Source organism: Sardina pilchardus, chromosome 18 (assembly GCF_963854185.1).
Source record: "Sardina pilchardus chromosome 18, fSarPil1.1, whole genome shotgun sequence".
In the NCBI taxonomy this organism is placed as follows: Eukaryota; Metazoa; Chordata; class Actinopteri; order Clupeiformes; family Clupeidae; genus Sardina; species Sardina pilchardus.
Genome location: NC_085011.1, coordinates 16,385,048 through 16,403,240, shown reverse-complemented (window position 1 = coordinate 16,403,240; position 18,193 = coordinate 16,385,048). Strand labels below are relative to the sequence as shown.

The 18,193-nt window shown below is 44.0% G+C and overlaps 1 protein-coding gene across 1 annotated transcript in view; it reads left to right on the top strand.

Moving 5' to 3' along the window:
* Nucleotides 1-18,193, top strand: part of khdrbs2 (KH domain containing, RNA binding, signal transduction associated 2) — a 66,033-nt gene that overhangs the window by 20,655 nt on the left and 27,185 nt on the right. Inside the window, exon 3 of the mRNA XM_062519796.1 lies at nt 9,125-9,241. Coding sequence (XP_062375780.1) covers nt 9,125-9,241 — 117 coding nt within the window. The remainder of the gene's footprint in view (nt 1-9,124; nt 9,242-18,193) is intronic.

Below are 18,193 nucleotides of genomic sequence, written 5' to 3'. Positions count from 1 at the left end.
CGCTTACTTGAAAACTTGAATACACAGCTTCAGGCTTAGCATGAGATTTGAGCGTAACCTCCGCTTACAGAATGCCAAGGTTTGCATAGGCCTCCACACTCGTCACACACACGCCTGTTTCATGTGATATTCATTTCATAATTGAGGGCCACTATATTGTCTCACATGTTCAGTTATTAAATATGAATTTGACTTCTCTGTTGTTCTATACAGCCTGTTCATAAGGTTCTCTGACCATGGATGGAAATCAGTGTATTCCTGATTTCCTGTCCAAATGCATGAGCTGTCTAGCATCCCTCCAACACCCACACACACAAACAAACAGACAGAACGGTCCTGCTCAAACTGGCCACCAGATAACACAAACTGAAGTCCAGCTGGAGTCTTTTACATGAGATGAAAGCGCTCCAAGAAATGGGTGGAAGAGCCACCATGGCTATCGGGGTAACATCAAAGATGTGGTTGTCATGGCAACCCCCTGCGTAACTTGGGAGATTTCAGAGAGGGGGGTGGGAGGGAGGCGGGGGGGGGGGGGGGGTACTCTATCAATCACACAGAGGTTTTACACATCACAGTGTTTTAGCAAAATTATTTCATGAGTCCTGGTGGTCCCTCTTCCTCAGAGATAAAGCTCCTTTGATCATGAGCATCAGCACTGGAAAAAAACGGCGAGACGAGGACCATATCAAATTGAGTGTTGAAACCTCAGTCCGTTTTTTTTCCCCTCTCTTTTTCTTCCTGCATTTGGAGAAGGGTGATTTTGAAATAGGGGGCCATGCTTGCTGTATACAGCGATTTCAGAGAAAATATAGCCAGTGGTGGTACTCGTAGTATCGCTCTGTTAATCAATCACCACTTCCACCCTTCTCATCAGGGAATAGCAGAGGGATCTCAGCTTTCTTGCCTTCCTCATCCACTTGTTGTGTGTCAGCCACACATTTGCTTTGTTCACACAGAGGGCTGTATGATTGATTGGCGTCAAATTCCCCTGTCAGACACCTGCGCACAAAATGAACGCTTCTGTGCGAGATTTGAACTGCATGGGAACAGATTACAGATGCTTCTGGCATGGAGAGAGAGAGAGAGAGAGAGAGAGAGAGAGAGAGAGAGAGAGAGAAATAGAGAGAGCGAGCGTTCCATATTCAAACTAGCGTGCCTCCCATTCCCCTTCCCCATAATAAGCGGGAGAGAAATGCTAACCCACACATCAGACATGAGCATTAAACTGATGTGCAGGTGTTTCCAAATAATCATGTCATGTAGCCATGAAAGGGCAACACCTGGAAGTAGTCTAGGCTGTACAATAACATGCTCAATCCAGCCAAGCACAACACAACCTGTGAACGTCTCTAAACAAAGGGCCACCATGCGCAATAATCATGAATCATTAATCATGCCTACACGATGTAAAATAGTCTGGCACGACTGTAATCTCCCAGATGAAGGAAAATTAGGGATCCATTTGAGCATAGGAATTGGAATTGGAGTCTTTTTCAGGACGGACTCCACTGGCAAGAGATAAGACATCCTGCAGGCCTGCAGTGTAGGAGTTCAGATGAAATGATTTTGATTTGCTACATTTACACCCGAGGTCCACAAATGAATTGTCCAGTTTGCGATATGTTCTCAAGGATCACCGGCTCAAGCCATGAAATTAACGACGCGCTCATTTTCTTCCATTCCAAAAGCAATCCTTTCCTTTTACCTCTCGTGTCATTGTCATCTTTCATCTTTTAAAGCCCCCCCACCCCCCCTCCCCTACAGACCAGCCTGTGGTTGTGCGTTTTCATTAGTGGCCTCCTCCCTCTGTTTTATGCCTCCCCTCTGGCAGGTGCACTGGGCTGGGTTGGGCTGCGTTGGGCTGTGTGACAGCCTGCCCAGATGTGAGCTTGTCTTAATGCAGAGAGAGACGCAGCCATCTGCATAAAGATGCTCTGAGCCAACAGCCCCTGGTACACGCCATTACACTGGGGCCTCATGCAGGCTGGAGCTGGGTGGGATAATGAATGTGCTAATCTCGCTCTCGCTCTCTCTCTCTCTCTCTCTCTCTCTCTCTCTTGCTCTCGTTCTCTCTTACTTCGCTCTCTCTCTATCAATCTCAATCTCTTTCTCTCTCGCTCTCCCGCTCTCTCTCTCTCTTTTTGAGGGATTAGATATACCCTGGTGGTACGGGAACAGGGTTTAATTTATCATAATGTCATAAAGCATCGACAGAACATTAATGATTTGCTCCCTTGGAAATATGTGATTGGGCAGGGAAAACATCCAGATAAATTAGACTCGTTAGAATTGAAACGCAAAACAGGCTCATTCAGGTGTAATGGAAATGTCACTTAACTTTAGATGTTATAGTACAGTTTGTTGAGATAAAATTATTTTAATTGCAATGATGCATATTACAGCAATTAATGTAAAAATCATCAGTTCATTTTACTTACGAAAGAAATGAATTACTATGGTAATTTACACAAATTAAAAAATTATAAATCTGTCATACAGTGCTAAGCGCTTCATAATTTACAAAGTCTTAGAAAAGACGGTCCCCTTGTCAACATATCTTTGAAACCATGAGGTGGATTGAACTCTTATGCTCTTAACAAAGTCTTTATTTATCAGCGTCCTACCGCCATGAACTTTACATGAAGGGTTAGGCAATCCCAATGGACAAAATAATCCTATTGTTTCCTTGACAAGTAAATCCTCAGTCCCCAAAGATCACCAACCTTGTTAAAGGTGCTGCTCACTGATAAGATTCCAAACAGAATCCTATTGCATACTGATGAAAAACAGGGAGAGTTTTAAGTGTTAAGCGCTTGTACAACACTATCTCTCCACATACCTGCCTCCTATTTTGTGTGTTAACGTCTTATATTTTCAACGAGGTTATTTATGTCTCTCCAAACAAAAGCGTAGATAATGGGCTTTTCTCCTCGTGCTGTGCGCAAGATTAACTAAATAAAGCTTAGTGAAGCTAACTGTTCAGCTGAAGCAGTTTGAGAATGGTCACAGGGATATGAACCCCCCGTCCCCCCCCAGTGCCCATCCAGAAGTAGTAAAGCTGATCATCTGTCCATGGCAAATAAACTCCACATTTTCCCGCCCAGTCATTGGAAAACACTCAGCTGAGTAGCGTTTCGGTGCGGTGGCTTTGAGTGGCAGCGTTATGTCCCTGACAGGCTTCCATACAATTGAAAATTGATATATACTAACAGCGTTGTGTTAATATAAAAAGGATTGCTTTGGCTGATCAGATTACGGCGGCCATTTCTGCCGCCATAGAGACTCAGCCCTGAATGAAAACAGTGCTAGGTGAAGCAAGCCATAATATATGTCAGGCTTCAGCAGGAGCTGGGTTAGGGTGTGTGGGGGTGTGTTTGTGTGTGTGTGGGGCGGGGGAGGGGGTGATTATATTTGTGCGTGTAATAACTCCGCTAACCTGCTTGCTTTGCAGCCCGCAGGTAGTCTTAATGTCCTGTTTGTTTACCCAACATCTGTGCCGTCCCCCCTCCCCCGTGAGCCCTGGGTTAATGTGGCTTTATTAATGCAGAGGATTCATCAGAAGCTCACGCGCCCGCCTGGCACCCGTCATTCTACTCTGCCAGCAAGGTGCTGGAGCCGCCAGCGCCAACGCTTGCTTCTGATTGCTCTCCGTCACACACACACACAGACACACACACACACACACACGCACACACACACACACACACACACACACACACACACACACATGCTTCTACATGTCCGTGGGTTTCCACACCACTGGGGGTACGGTACACACCCCCACTCCACCGCCACACACACACACACACACACACACACAAGACTGTTTGACCGCTGAGAAAATAAATTGCCGGTTTGTTTTGTTGAAGTCACATAGGCGGGTGACAGTTGCCATTCACAGGTTGTGAAGGCAATTCGATTTTTTAAGATCCACATTCATGAGGATGTGTGATTCAGAAACTGCTATCTTTATCCCTCACAGTGTGCCTTTTCACTGCTCGAGATATAGATTATTATGGATATCTCCCATGTAAGTGGAATCTCTCATACATTTTCAGATATGTCTTGAAGCAATTTTCCAGACAGCTGTTGGAATGGATTCCCAAGCAAATGCATATGTTATAGTAGCCTCTTCACTCTGTGCTGAGGAGCATATTGTTCATGTGTATGGACCCCCCCCCATAATGCATCACCTGCAGCGGTCCCAGGGAGAGGGCTAGTCAGAGGCTGCTCTAAGCATCTCTTGCTCATCCTCTTGTACCTGAGCCAGCCCAAGCCTCTCTGAACACAAACGCGTCTGTCTTCTGACACTCTTCAAGCCAGGCTGCCTCTGTCTGGGCCATTACATGGGGAAAGACCTTTGCCACCACGTAATCCCCATATCAGGCCATATCCTGGGTGTTGGTGTAGTGAACTGTCCCCAGTGAACGGGCAGCGTTAGCCCAGCCTAGCTCTCCATCTGCCGATGTCATCTCAGACCTCGGTTCAGAGATAATGCCAAAAAGCACTAGGTTTTGGTGGAGGTTTTATGACCACCTTTTTTTTTTACTTAAGGCAAAATCCCCCAGAAGAACTCTGCAGGTGAGATATTTAGTGAGACTAATAATGTTCCTCTAGGTGAGTTGCTGGAAAGGTTAACTGCGGCTTTGGCACGTCGAACACTTAAACTCATCAGATCGTTTCACATTTATTAGTGACTGGTGTTTGTGAAGGTTGGGGTAACATTCATGCCCTTTTCCAAATGCCATCCTCTCAGAGACAGAACTGAACACTAAATAAGCTGCAATACTTGCCTGTCATTTGAAACTCCAGTGGATTTCAGCAGTGCAGCTTATTCACACCTTTAATCGATGCACAAATAAGTCGGTTTAACTTAATATCAGCAATTAACAACCAAGTTGAATGAGATTAGTGTCAGTTCGCCACAGAACACGTTCTCATTCAGCTCAACGTCTGTGGATGTTTTTCTTTGTCACATCTGAAACCATGACAAACTGCTTTAAAATGCGCCTGAACTGCACATGCAGTGAACACTCTCCTGATTCTCATGATAAAGTATTGAAGCTGCACGCGGGGCTCCTCTTTCATCAAGCCTGCCTCACCTCAGCCCCAGCCCTATACGTCTCCGTATTTACCGAGCAGCAAGATGAATTGTAATTCGCTAAGGAAGCGCTTCAAATTGGGAGCATTCATGTATTACGCTCAAAAGAGGTCACGTTCGGGGTGTAATGCTCTCGATTGTGTTGAACACTGCTACAGCGAGCGGGAGCACAAATGGAGGGGTATCATTTGTATCTATGCCCCTGGGAAAGGCAGACAGCAGGTGAGGGACGCAGCCTCAGCAGCCCGCCTCTCTCTGTCGCGCACCTCTTTGTACCTGAAGTGGCGCATTAAAATGTAGATTGCGGGTAAAGGCAATTTGAAAGGAGTGCCGTTCAATCAAAAAATGTGCTGAACGCTGAGCTCTTGTGACAGGAACATCATTTGTCTGTGACAGGTAGATCATTTAGAGGAGATTCTCTCTGATGTGGCTTTCTGGGGAAGACAAAATATCAGGTGAGCTATTTGTGGGTCAGAAGGGAATAGGACTCAGCCATGTGGTTTCTCTTGCCCTGGATATTCGCTCCGAAAGTACAACTCTTCAAGAAGAATTTAGTGACTATAATGAGGCAAAACAAGTTATTTCCCATTTCAGGCACATTATGTTTTTATTCATTCTACATACATGGAAATATTGTGTTCAATTTATTCTATAGTTACATGATCTAATATATGTTATGTCAGGAAATGTTTTCATAATATACAATCATCACATAATGGCAGGCATGGTAGTAAACTACATATTTATTACATGTACATGCATGAATAGATGATTTGCCATCCACTATAACTGCTGGTCTCTAATAGCCTTAGTACAGATGTTTGCCGTTATTAGATTGTCAGATAGTGTGGTGATTACAAGATTTCCATGCACTGGGGTCTGTCGACAAAGCCCATCTGTCAGAAGTGCGCGGGTATTAGAGACCCAGAAATGACCTGAATCAAATTAACCACGTCAATGAGCAAATGGTTTCTAATGGATTCCTTCACGAGTGTGTCTGCCACAGTGCCTGAGCGGGGCTCAAATGGAGTGTTTAGTGGCCGGAGTGGTCCCACACACACACACACGTCTGGTGAAATGCATTGACGGACAAATCAATGTGATTGGGATTGGCGGCCAGCTCACGGGGGAGCTAAGTCGCTCACATGGTCAGCCGCGCGTGAAAAAGTCATTTGTTCGACCAGTTGCAGGTTCTCCAGGTAATCCACAGCCAAAGTGGAGACCTCGCTGGATTAAATCACTACCCCCCCCCCCCCCCCCCCCCCAACAGATCTGGTCTTCTTAGACTGATTGTGAGATCTGTGCTCCACGTTCTCTTTAATGTTCGTATTTTTGCTGAATATACCTGTACTAATTAGAGAAAAGATAAAACACGTTACATGACAAGATGTCATCACCACAAGACGTCATTGTGACAAGGTGTCTTTTAACAGCTCACCACTAAGTGTGTGCACTGAAAAGAAATGTCGGCACCCTCAACATAAATCAGCCTTATTGCACAAAAATTTGATACGTTCACAAACCCTCACAACTTGTCCTAACATCATGCAAGCATCTCTCTGTCGTATTGAATTGAATGCTCCCTGTCCACACTGAATCCGTTAAATATGCCATTCTACTGTGTCTATAGACCTCTGAAGTTCGCCTACAAAAAAGCCACCATCTTTGCCCAAATAAGGAGATCCGGTATCTTGAGATTTTTTCTATGGGAAAATAACATGGGGATTTTCAATAATCACACCTGTTAAACTCTCGCGGGGATGATGACATTTGAAATGCAGACGTTTTTCACTACACAGTTTTGTCCACTGCCGTCTAGTGGATACTGTGATCTTCGGCAGGTGAAGACGGCACACTTTGATTTTTGCTACCCCAAAGCTAACTTACATGCAACTTGCCATAGGCAGTTAGCTTCAATTAACTCCCGGATCTCCTTATATGGGCAAAGATGGCAGCTTTGGATCCTTTTTGTAGGCGAACTTCAGAGGTCTATTTGAAATCAAAATAGCAAAGCGACACAAGCGACAGAAAGGAAATAGAAATGGGGTGTCTGACAAAACTTATGCTCAATATGTTGCACTGTGTTGTGTGACAGGACATTCCATTTGCAAGCAAAGTAATCAAACTGACTTTGCCGCTAATGTTCGCATCACATGTGGTTAGGACACGATGTAACTCAGTCCAAGCAGCAAGATGGTGTGGCTGATGTGAGGGATGTGTACTGTATAGGGTGTTCATCTTTTTTCACAGAGTACATGTTCAGGTTGTTCACCTGAATAATCCACCTTAAGGTTGTGACTTTGTGCCGAGCAGGTCTTTCCCAGTGCGTTCGACGCAAAACACATCCACATCCGCGCTGGACGCAGGTCTTAGGCGTGTCCACTACTGTAGGGGCTGGCTTGCATCATTTCAACGCTCATTGAACACTGAACCGGGGCCCCTAATAAAGGCTGAATTGGCCACCGCCGAGGTGCCGCGAGGCTCCAGACATTCATTAGCTTAATGAAAACGGGCCTCTCCTGCCGCCGCCCCGGTGAGCGCTCGCTCGCTCGCTCGCTCCGCCACCGCCATCTGCTCAAGGGCTCGCCGCCAGCTGCAGGATATTCCTGTCAAACGGAGCCGGCGGGAGCAAAGGCAAACACCACTGGGCTCAGGAACCCTGAGGCAGCACCTCCGTAGGAAAAGGGGAAAGAGCAAGGGAGAAGAGAGACAGAGAGGAGAGAGAGAGAGAGAGAGGGAGAGAAAGAGAGAGGATTGGGCTGGCCATAGCTGGTTCAGAACGACATCTGGCCGTTTAAGTGTGGTTTGTTGTGCGGCTTTTAATTTAGTTTTCTTCCCCACGAGGAACATCTTTTGATGCACCCTGAGTGGCATGCTACCACAGCTTATTGCTTTTTGGAGGCTGAGTGCCACATTTTAACATGCTACCATTTGCAGGACTGTGGTTACTGTCCAGTTCTGCAGAAAGAGAGTGAAATACATTGTAAACATGGAGAAGTCTGTGATATGATTGATTGAAGGCAGGCCAGGCAGAGCTTTTGCAGTCATGATACCCAAAAACATGATCTGCTACTCACAAAAAGCGAGAAATACGTTTTTCTAGCCAGCCAAAATGTCCAGTCATCACAAGGTGGTTATAGCTCCGCTTTGTTTATCTCATATCCCCGCAGTGACATTTGTCTGTTGTGGGTGTCGATGAAAAATGTGAAAGCAATCACTGAAGGTTTTCTTTCCGAGGTGAAAGATGTCGAGCAAAGTAAGACGAGCGTTGACTCTTTAAGAGCGCACTCACTAAAACAGATGAGGCCCAAAGCAATAGTGAGGCTCGCGACACACACACACACACACACACACAAGACCTGATAAATAAGATGTCAAGCCACCTCTAATCTCCACCGCCACGCATCCACAACGAGCCTGCAAATGTCAATGGAAGCCCTTGGGCGAGCGCTTGATTGCTCATCATCTGGACAGTATTACTTGGGCTCCCACGGGAGGCAGAGTCATTATTCTACACTTCATCCAGACGCTGACCTCTGGATGGTTCCCAAGAACTTGTCTGGCTTTCGGAAAAGCCGCTGTATCATAAGCGAGAGAGAGAGGGAGAAGAGGAGTGGATGACATTCCCGACTGATTTCGGGCACCCGCTCGGAATTACAACAGTACATATAGATGAGTGATTCCCGGTTAAGCCATTTCAGGCAGAAAGTGAAAACTGTTTCAAGGCAGAGAAACTGAGAGAGAAAAAGGGACAGACAGGGTCATTGAATGGAGGTGTAAGAATTGCGCTGCATATCGCACTGCTGTGGAGAAAATGATAGGGTTGATATTTGCTGTTCATTGACCCTGTATCTCATTCGCAAACCCTTGTTTTTTTTTTTCACTTCACCAAGACATCAGGCTGTTTTTGTTTTTTTGTTGTTGTTGTTGTTGTTGTTATTTGAAAGTAAATAATAATGAATGGTCAGGGGGGTGAGCAGGCTGGCAAACCAACCACATTGCTTTTTCTCTTTTCTCCTCCAGTTTAATTTTGTTGGGAAGCTACTGGGGCCCAGAGGCAATTCCATGAAAAGATTACAAGAAGAAACAGGAGCAAAGATGTCTATTCTGGGCAAGGGCTCGATGCGGGACAAGGGCAAGGTAAGATGGCCACCCTTTAATCTCTCTATATCTCCTCAAGGTACTGTAAGATGGTAACCCTTTAATCTCTCGATATCTCCTCAGTGGTTTGATTGCACAAGTTAAAAATGTGAAATTCCCTCTAAACGATTGTCACAGTGTCTTTCTTAATGTTGCCTTTGCTCTTAATCCCACTGTTAGTTACCACAGTAACCGTAGCAGTCAGACGGTGAGAAGGAGAAGCAAAGCTATTTTTGTATGTTTAGTGTAACACATTAATTAACATGGAGACATAGATAGATAGATAGATAGATAGATAGATACTTTATTGATCCCCAAGGGGAAATTCAAGAAGAAATCAGTCTATATAAGCTACATAGTTTCGCTCATGCCAGGTTGCGAACCCTGGTCTCCTACGTCGTAGTCGAGAGAGTTACCGTTGCGCCACTGAATGAATGTACAGCCAAGTAGTGTATTGTTGCTTCAAAAGATCTGAATGCTTCAACACAAACTGTAGCACTGGATCCATATTTATGCTGAGATCACGTCAGTTGAAATACATGTTGACATTCTAATAAGGCCAGCAAGGCAGGCACATCTTGGATCAATTCACATTAGAGTAGAAACTTACCAGGTCACGACCTGACATTCACTCTAAGAATTCTCTGACTCTCTTCATTCGCATCCGTGTTGGTGCATGTCAATCTTCTTCACACTGTGGAATGTGCGGCTCACTTGGAAGGGAATGGTGAGAGGCAAGGGGTGTCATGGAGAAAAAAAGGTGTGTGGCTCCAAGGCTGCCTTGAGAGATGTCGTTCAGTGATGATTACCTTGGATGACATTTCAGAGTGAAGCAGCTTGAGCGTATGTTTTTATCACACCATGGGTATAACTGTATTACTGTATTACTGTATGTGAAGTGTTCCCTGGATGGGCCAGGGCTGAATATGAGAATCGGGCAAAAATGTTCCAGAGAAAAGACACACACATGGTCACACACACACACGCACGCACACGCACGCACGCACACACACACACACACGCACGCACGCACGCACGCACGCACGCACGCACGCACGCACACACACACACACACACACACACACACACACACACACACACACACACACACACACACACACACACACACACACACACACACACACACACTCACACACACACTCACACACACACACATGCACACGCAGGCACACACACACACACACACACACACACACACACACAGGCAACGCTTATTACTCAGTCTACCTATTCATCCTCTTGACTGGTGGTCCCGCAGTAGCAAATGCTGTAAGGGTCTAAACACTAGATCAACACTGGGCCAAGACAAAAGAACAGGGCCCCAAGGAGACGCTGCTCATTAAAGACAGCTGTGATCTAACACAACTATTGCTAGCGCCTGCTGTTGTATAGACTCCAGTTGGCTTCTCTGGGGGGAGCATAGGCTACTTCTGTGCACGTGGCTTGGCAAAATGTAGACACAGCAAGACATCGAGGAATATCTGGATAAAATACCTGTTTTAAATTCTACCGTCTGAGATACCTTCATTTTGCAGAATTGTGAAGACCGCGAGCATGTCTCCCTCATGCTATCTTCAATCGTAGATCCTTTATAGGGTCTCGTCTTCAACTTTCACTGGTTCAGTCAGATGTTGGGATCCTGGCGCAGCGGTGTTCTTTGTTGCGATCTCGCTAGGCCGTCTGAAACAAAGTTCATAGCTGCTACCTTAATGCCTGCTAGGCCGTCTGAAACAAAGTTCATAGCTGCTACCTTGATGCCTGCTACGGCAAGTGACTCGTTAGACAGTTGAAGAAAAGTGAGGCAGCTGGCAGCTGCTTTCCACTTGTTCTGACAGACCCTAAGTCAGCTGTTGGTAGCTGGCAACAGCGCCCTGTGTTGTTATCTCGCTAGGCTGGACAAAACAAAAATTCATAGCTGGTACCTTGATGCCCGCTATGCGAAGTGCCTCATTAGACATTTGCAGTCAGCGAGGCAGCTGGCAGCTGCATTTGGGGTCACTCAGATACACTACACTCTTTATTCCTCTGTTGTGTGCTCATCAGTGAGAGACAATGTGACTGAACACAAACATGTTGGTGCTGGACAGTAGGTGCTTCTCAACATGCCTCCTCGATCCTCGATGCTCGATCCTTGAGGGGCGTTCCCACTGATCTATAACTAACACTGGATAGACTATCCCATTGTTTTTCGCCTCATCATTCTTTATGTCGATCAAGGCCCGAGGATTGAGGGAGGACGTATAAAAGCCCAAATGAGAGGCACCCCATGAGGACTAGCCTGGGTGTTCCCATCCTGCCTTGCGCGGTGATTTCATTCACGCTGCCAAGGCAGTCTGGAAACTACCGCCCTAATGTTTGCCTGAGATAGGGGACTAATCACAGAACAGGAGGGAAAGCAAGATGATGATGAGCTATGCACAGACGCATTTGATAGACATCCGTGGCACCCAATGAACGGATCTGGGCATTTTTTTTTCAAATATGAGAAAATGAACATCTGGTTCCCAGACCACGTCTCTGGGAAGTGGTAGGCGCTAGCCATATGCACCATGCTCAAACCATGCGCATGGGCCTTGTGCAAAGGCCAGTTTTAGTAGACAGATGATGGTCAGTCAGCAATGGAAATCAGTGAGGAGTGTCATGCTTTTTGTCCACTGATAGCATTGTGAAAATAGACCCTTATTTTAACCACGGTTTATTCGAAGTAGATGTGTTTTTTAAGAATGTAAAAGCCATCTTAACCTATCTTATCACAAGAGGCACAACTCATCCACAGAGTAAATGTAGTCTATTCTCCGCGCATTCAAGGGAAATAGTTTGTAACTACAAGGCTACACTTGAGAACCATCAACTGCAAGATGTATGTCTTTGAGAGAGTAATTTTGTGAGACAGCAAGAGAATATCTAGACAGCATGGGACTTCCGATTGAACACAGACACAGTGGGGAGGCAGTGGGAAAGGAGAGGGAGTTTTAGAAACTAGGTGAAGAACATTTCTATGCACAGCTTGCCTTCCACCGAGGGAGGTTCATGAAAGTGACAGAATATGTTTGTTTGTGTTTGTGTGTCTTCACTTTTTAGATATCTTTCTTAGTTTTTGCTGTGTCAGCAACCGTGTCAGACATATTGCATGTCTGAGTCTGACTATTATTTATAGCCTACTGCTGTCCTTGAATGAATTGTACTTGGTGAACAGGTACTGTATAGGGATGGCCTCTATGTAGTAGTATGTTTTCATATTTCAGTATGTATTCATATTGAAATTCATATTTAGAGAATTAGCAAGGTGTATCTGTCTTATTGCACTAGATAATATACAATAGAATTCATTAGTGAAAAATAATATTTTAAAAAAAACATATACTGGAGATATAGAATAGAGTGGTGGCTATCTCGTCAGAGATTTTCAATTGTATTGTTCTTCAAGATGGCTCTTGGACCTTGTTGATTCTCATTAGGCAGTGTGTATGTTGATGTGGTTAGTTTAAGCAGTGGGGGATACAGCAGTAACATTTGGTTGGTGGGAGCTGGTTCTGTTGGTGACTTCAGTAATGAGCTCTGGCACCCAGGCTACCAGGCATTGTGTTAAGCCAGCAGGCCTCACCACCCAACAGTCACTTTCCATTGAAAATCCTGTATTCACTAAATAAGATAAAAGCTATGTTTGATTTCCATTTGGGACCTCTCTCTATCTGAGAGCTGGATTCCCACTTGGAATCTAGTAGTAAACTTTTGATTGTGCTGTGTGTGGTTTGTGTTTTTCCCCCAAATTAAGTTTTCCACAACAATGCATTTTCATATTCAAGGGCATTGCATTTTCCTTTACTAGAATGTCATAATGCTAAAATGAGTTGAACATATAAAATTATTTTAATTTAGACTTGTAATTTTTGGAGTTGCTACACCTGCCAAAAATCTCACATACTAATAGAACTTGGCAGAATATACCGAAACCAAGGGCTCTTTAATAGGTATTTGCATGATTAATTCGCATCCTTTCTCAGCCAGCAAAATGCTTGCCACAGGCTGTTGGTGACAGAGTTGACTTGTCACTTGTTAGCTCCCTCTCAAGCATCTTCACTTGGATTGCGTGTTGCAGGCCCATTGTACCGCTGCATTGATTATATAGGCGTTGATTGTGGCAGTGGAGTATAATCTGACACTATTGAATTGGACTGGAAAACCTTAACATTTGCTTGTTTACTGTGACGCGCTCGGCTGTGCCAGTTCATAGTGAATTGTAAATGTGCATACATTTGCATGCGCAATAAGCTCTGGGGTTTCGGGAGACGAGAAGCAGCCGAATCTCGCGGAGTTTGGCTCCTATTTCATTTCTCAGCCTGAGCGGTGTGTGTCTGGCGTGGCGAGCATTGGATGTTGACAGCTTCAGTTGGGATTGGTGAGCGAGTGTCATGTTTCATTGAGGGACTGGTTCAGATATGTTATGTGACACCTTAGTGACCTTTAGAGAAAAAACGTTGTCCCAAGGAAAGAATCACGAGGAACCAGGGCACAGTACTATTGTGTCAGAGAGGCTGCCTGCCCTGAACAAATTTGTGTCATGAGTGATTATGGTGGCCATGTTTCTCCATCTAACCACTGCATACATCATCTGTTCTATCTGTACATTTTTGCCAGCAGCTAGGAGTGTTAGCCATGCTGCAGTCTTGAGGATAATTTTTCCACCAGTGACAGCTAGTGGGCTTAGAGCACATTTTTAGTCAGTCCAGGCACACCTGAGTTGTAATACACCATGACAGGACAGTTCCTTAGTCGCTTCCTTGTGTAATATTTCCGAATAAACCGAGAAGATCTGGTGGAATTGAAGTAATGCACTCCAAAGTTCTCTGCAATTTACTGAAATGCAGCTTCTGTTACCGGTCCATGCTTGTCTATATGGAGGATCCAGCTAACTTCAGATGAAAGTACACCTTATTCAATATGGCAAGTGCTCCTCTGTTTTGCGAAAATAATTAAATAATTGCGGTATGATGATCAGTATGAAATATTGGTACAAATAGTGACTTTGTGGCAAATGATCAGTTGTGAGCTGTAGATCTTGGCTAAGCGAAAGGTTTGAGAAACACTGGTGTTCTATTTGTGTACATTTTTTTCTGCTGTCCTTTTGATACAGTCCCTTTTGTAAGAGCATCTGTGGTTTTGTACAAGTGAAAATGAGCTTGTCGGGAGAATGACTTGTTTCTGGCCATTCTTTTTGAAGCTCATATGTCAACGAAAACATTTTCATCGTCTCCTCTGCACTTGAACTGAACTGCTTCAACTCCGTGTTAGAAGTCATTTGGAAAGTCAGTCAGTCTGTGGATGTGTATAGACAATAGTCAACAAAGAGAGTTATGCTAACAGACTGGCATCAAGAAGAATTTAAAGCTTTCATGTAAGGTGCAGATAAAAGTGTTGCACAGTTAAAAGTCTGCCCTAGTTTTGGATAACACAGCTTCAGCCTTTCAGTTTTCCTTTTTTTTATATGTTTTCATCGCTGCAGGAATGGATGGCAAGGTTTGTTTATATGTCAGACATGATAATATTGAGTCTTGATTGTACACAACAACATATGTTTTTCTGGAGCTCACAAATTATTCAGATAAACATATTATGTTTAATCTGAAGTCAAAATTCAGATAAATATGTTTGTTTTGTGAACACGACCATATGGTATCCGTGAAATACAGTGCAAGGTTCAGTGATGCTTGCACCTGTTACCTGTCACACTTGCACTGTCCCAGATGTGAGGAGGTGGGAGGGCTTTATGCAGAGGTGGATGAAGCACACAATACCTTTAATGTATAGATACACCATGTGAAATATTACTCCTATACAAGTGAAAGTTGCTCCTACAACTTTGCATAACATAACATAACAAATGCATGCAGTAATATAATTTAAATCATTATTCTTTCTCTGTTGACATTTTCAATATATTGTATAATAGACAAGATAGCAGAATCGAAAACATCTCCCTTCACCAACGGCAGCTATCAAGTCAAGTATGCTCAGGTGACGTGGATGACTGCTTCACTGTAGCTCATCTGTCCATCATCATACAAAGCTGCCCATAAGAGTTGACTGGCCGAAAACATCTTAACCAGACATACGTATAGACTTTCCAGTGGAGAGACTCCATCTTTTATGGGTACATTTGGGGCTGTCTTCTTGGCTACGACCACTTGGGTTTACTTCCACTTTACTGAAAAAGCCATCTGAGTGACTATCTGCACTCAAAACGTATTGAAGAGATGACTGGAGACTCAGATAAAATGAATGTCAGACAAACACATGGGTTCCCCACAGTCTTCAATTTATGCTTGTTATGAGTTGAAGCAAACCTCACTTTTGGTGGGCAAAAGTACTAGTGCTAGTCTAGACAACAAACACTCTCAAGGTACCATGTATGTGAAAACACAGTTTTGTACTTATGTAGTCTGAGTGCATTGCCACTTATAGCCTATTAGTCCATGGGCCAGACCGGCTACCGGTACCATCTGGGTGGGCAAATTCTAGTTGTGATTTTTTTATACCTACACATCCCTAGTTTATGTTTTGATGTGATAGACCTCTGAGATTGGTAGCTTTTCAGTGGTTATCACCTAATGAAGTACACCACCCTCTACAATAAATCGCATTTTAGACACCTGGTGCATGTCCTGGTTGAACCCATGGTTAAAGGGATAGTTCGGATTTTAAGACACGAAGTTGTATGGGTTCCCTGTCAGCAACGTAGTGCATCAGCACTGACTTACCCCCGACAGCGTCCTGTGAGCCGAGATCCAGCCGGTTTTTGATCGTTTTTGATGCCGGACTATTTTCTTCAGCAAGTTTCTGGGGTCACGAAAGTAAAGTGTTTTTCTTCTCAAAACCATATGCGTTCAACAGTGTGATATATTTGCACCACAAAAACGTTGTCCAGCTGTCAGTAGCGCGCAGTGATAGGAATCGCGAAAAATAAGTAAGTGATAACGAGGTTTGAATTTTTCCTGGACAACGTTTTTGTGGTGCAAATATATCACTCTGTTGAACGCATATGGTTTTGAGAAGAAAAACACTTTACTTTCGTGACCCCAGAAACTTGCCGGACTACTTTCTTCAGCATCAAAAACGATCTAAAACCGGCTGGATCTCGGCTCACAGGACGCTGTCGGGGGTAAGTCAGTGCTGATGCACTACGTTGCTGACAGGGAACCCATACAACTTCGTGTCTTAAAATCCGAACTATCCCTTTAAGATACTTATCAGTGTTGTATAATATTGAGTGTGGTATCATTTTAAAGAGGACATCCTAAGCTTTCAGTCAAGCACATTGGTGGAGCCCTCTGATTAACACAGAGGTCACTGGAGCTCTTTGAGCCAACAAAAACACAACATTTTCATCCATTTCCGCCTAAACTATACACTTTCTTTATGTCCTGTGGCATCAGAGAATATTACAGACACAAAAGACAGAAACTAAAATACTCTCAGGACTCCAAGGATTCAAAAAATGTATGCTTTGCCCATACTACTCCATTAAGGGATGTAATTTCAGGGCCAAACTAAAAAGGATGACCGAAATAAGAAGCAGGGCCAAAATTCCGCACATGGAACTCCTTGGCCCCCTTCTGTTTCCTCCCCATATGTATCAATTTTGTATTTTGTATCAAATAATTATACAACACTGATAAGTATCTTAACCATGGGTTCAACCAGGACATGCACCGGGTGTCTAAAATGCGATTTATTGTAGAGGGTGGTGTACTTCATTAGGTGATAACCACTGAAAAGCTACCAATCTCAGAGGTCTATCACATCAAAACATAAACTAGGGATGTGTAGGTATAAAAAAATCACAACTAGAATTTGCCCACCCAGATGGTACCGGTATGCTATATTTTGGGTCTTTGGCCCATGGACTATATGCACATATTCACATCTGATTACAGGGTAGATGTCACTTGAAAGGTTTCATAAGTATTTGTTGTGAAGTCTGCATCACAGGAAGTGGGCGCTATTTAGAGTGCTCTGACTTGATGTCCAAGTGCATCTCCTTCATGACGTGTCTCTCAAAACTGAGTATATTTTCCAGCATTTAACGCCCTAAAAACAACTCTGACCCATCGTCAACAGTCAGTCTGTTAGCTGAAGTGAGCCTTTGGTCAGCGTATGGGTTTAGAGAATCAGGAACAGGTCTCTCTTAGAGACATTAAGCTCTCTGTGCGCCGGCGTGTGAGACGAGAGATGAGAAGCTGATGGGGCGTAGCAGAGTTATTGGCCCTAATAACATGCCTGATTGGATTTGTCCATTGTAATGCATTGCGTTTAGCAATGTTGTAATTCCCATAAACTCACTCTCTGCATGCTACTGCTATTGTATGGATTATAGCATTTTTCAAAGTTACATCCTTACTTCTATACTGTAACTGTGTCCTATCTGGAACAGATAGCCAGTTTTAGAATATAACTGTTAACTGTATTGTACAGTGAAGGTATCATTTCATTGCATGTACAGAAGATTTATACCAACAATATGGAATGGTTCTCTCACTGAGCTGATTTTGTTTTTCATTGAACTTGATGCAGATGTTGAGGTACGCACTTTGTTTGTCAGTGTCCCAGCAACACCTGAAGCCTTTACACATTCACAATACACCACGGTCCCTGGAGCTTTCCCCTCTTCCTCATTATTCATCAGGCCTCTCAGAAATGAGCACAGATGTTCGAGTCAGAAAAACATACACACACCACTTTGCATCTGAGTGATGAGACGTTAAAGGGGTGATTTATGACCTCAGATAATGATGCAGCTTCTTTTTTGGAAAATATGTGCACATATACCATCCATTTATGGTTTGATATTTTACCATTCTATATTTCACCCACATGACCCTCAGGTATACGTTATTGGAGAAAGAGGAAGCACACAGGAATAGCTGCATTTAA